General features: G+C 39.5%; 1 protein-coding gene across 1 annotated transcript; it reads right to left on the reverse strand.

Annotated features, from left to right (window-relative positions):
* Window positions 1-407: 407 nt before the first annotated feature.
* Window positions 408-1,346, reverse strand: LOC105513843 (olfactory receptor 2J1). Its single transcript, XM_011944877.1, has one exon. The coding sequence runs from the start codon at window positions 1,344-1,346 to the stop codon at window positions 408-410; it is 939 nt and encodes a 312-aa protein (XP_011800267.1).
* Window positions 1,347-1,562: the final 216 nt, after the last annotated feature.

Here is a 1,562-nt window from a genome sequence, read left to right on the forward strand (position 1 = left end):
ACGAAAAACTTCTTTAGCATACGTCTTTGCAATATTGCCCTTCTCTTCCTGTACATATCAATGGTCAGTTCATAATTTAGCACATTGTCAGAAATATTTCCAATATTTTTTAAATAATCTCCTTATAATTATTCACACACACACATTTATTTATGTTGAAACCACAGTACACAATTTTCGTGGAAATAAATATAGAATTATAAAAGACCAGAGTGGTACTAATCAAAAACTTTATCTCAACATAATATTTCAGAACTGAATATTAAAAAGAGTAACAAATGGGGGACTGAACTATTCCATGTTTTGTGAACTGTTAGACGAAAAACAAATCACAAAGAAGAAGGGAAACTACCTTTCAAGATGGACGAGATCCTAGAAAAACAACAACAGCCAACATGATTTCCCTGTCATATTCCCCACTCCCACCCCATTAGCCTCTTCACTGCTCCTCTTACATCCTTGTTTCTGAGAGTGTAGATTAGAGGGTTAAGACTAGGTGTGACAACAGTATAAAAGAGGGCAATGAACTTGCCTTGATTAGGAGAATTTTCTGATGGTGGCTGGAGATATATGCACATGATTGGAATGAAAAAGAGAGATACAACCACAAGATGGGCTCCACATGTTCCAAACACTTTCTGAAGCCCAGTGGTTGATTGCATGCTCAGTACAGTCCAGGTAATGGCACCATAGGAAGTGAGAATGAGGATGAGAGGTATAAGAACAAAAATGGAGCTCATGACCATGAGGGTCAGCTCATTTGCATGGGTATCAACACATGATAATCGCAGAAGTGCTGGAACTTCACAGAAGAAATGATCCACTAGGCGATGTCCACATAGGGGTATCCAGAAAGTAAAGGAGGAATGAAGTGCTGAGGTAGTAAAACCACTTACCCAAGAAGCCGCAGCCAACAAGTGGCAGAAACGAGGGTGCATGAGGACAGTGTAATGCAAAGGTCTACACACAGCTGCATAACGATCATAGGACATCACCACCAGTAGGACACACTCTGCAGTTCCCAGTGCAAGAACAAAGTAAAGTTGAGCCACACAACCAGCATAAGAGATGGTCTTTTCCAGGCCCCAGAGATTGACCAGCAAGTGAGGAATAGAGCTGGTGGTGTAGCAGAGATCCAGAAATGAGAGGTTTGAAAGGAAGAAGTACATTGGAGTGTGGAGATGGGAGTCCAGGTGTGACAGAATGATGATGAACAGGTTTCCTATTAGTGTTATCAAGTAGAAGATCAAGATAACCACAAAGAGAAGTACTTCCAGATGAGGCCAATTAGAAAATCCAAGTAGAATAAAGAAGTCTTCAAAACTTGCATTTTTTTCCATCATCATTCTTATTTTTCCTGTACCTAAAGAAAGAATCACATAAACTCAAAGTCTGTCCATGCATTGTCAACCGCTCACTTGCAAACAGATTGGAGAAAAAAGTATCCCAATTCCAGATAGTGTGCACCATTATGACAGTAGAATTTTTATGCAGTTCCCTTTATATGCTTCATTGAGATATTTTTCCAGCTGTGGATACAAGCAATAGCTTTTCAAGTTACT

Source organism: Colobus angolensis, unplaced genomic scaffold, assembly GCF_000951035.1.
Source record: "Colobus angolensis palliatus isolate OR3802 unplaced genomic scaffold, Cang.pa_1.0 Scaffold237, whole genome shotgun sequence".
NCBI lineage: Eukaryota > Metazoa > Chordata > Mammalia > Primates > Cercopithecidae > Colobus > Colobus angolensis.

Excerpts from the sequence above, each read along its gene's own strand:
- LOC105513843 (XM_011944877.1), bottom strand. The coding sequence starts at position 1,346 with ATGATGATGGAAAAAAATGCAAGTTTTGAAGACTTCTTTATTCTACTT.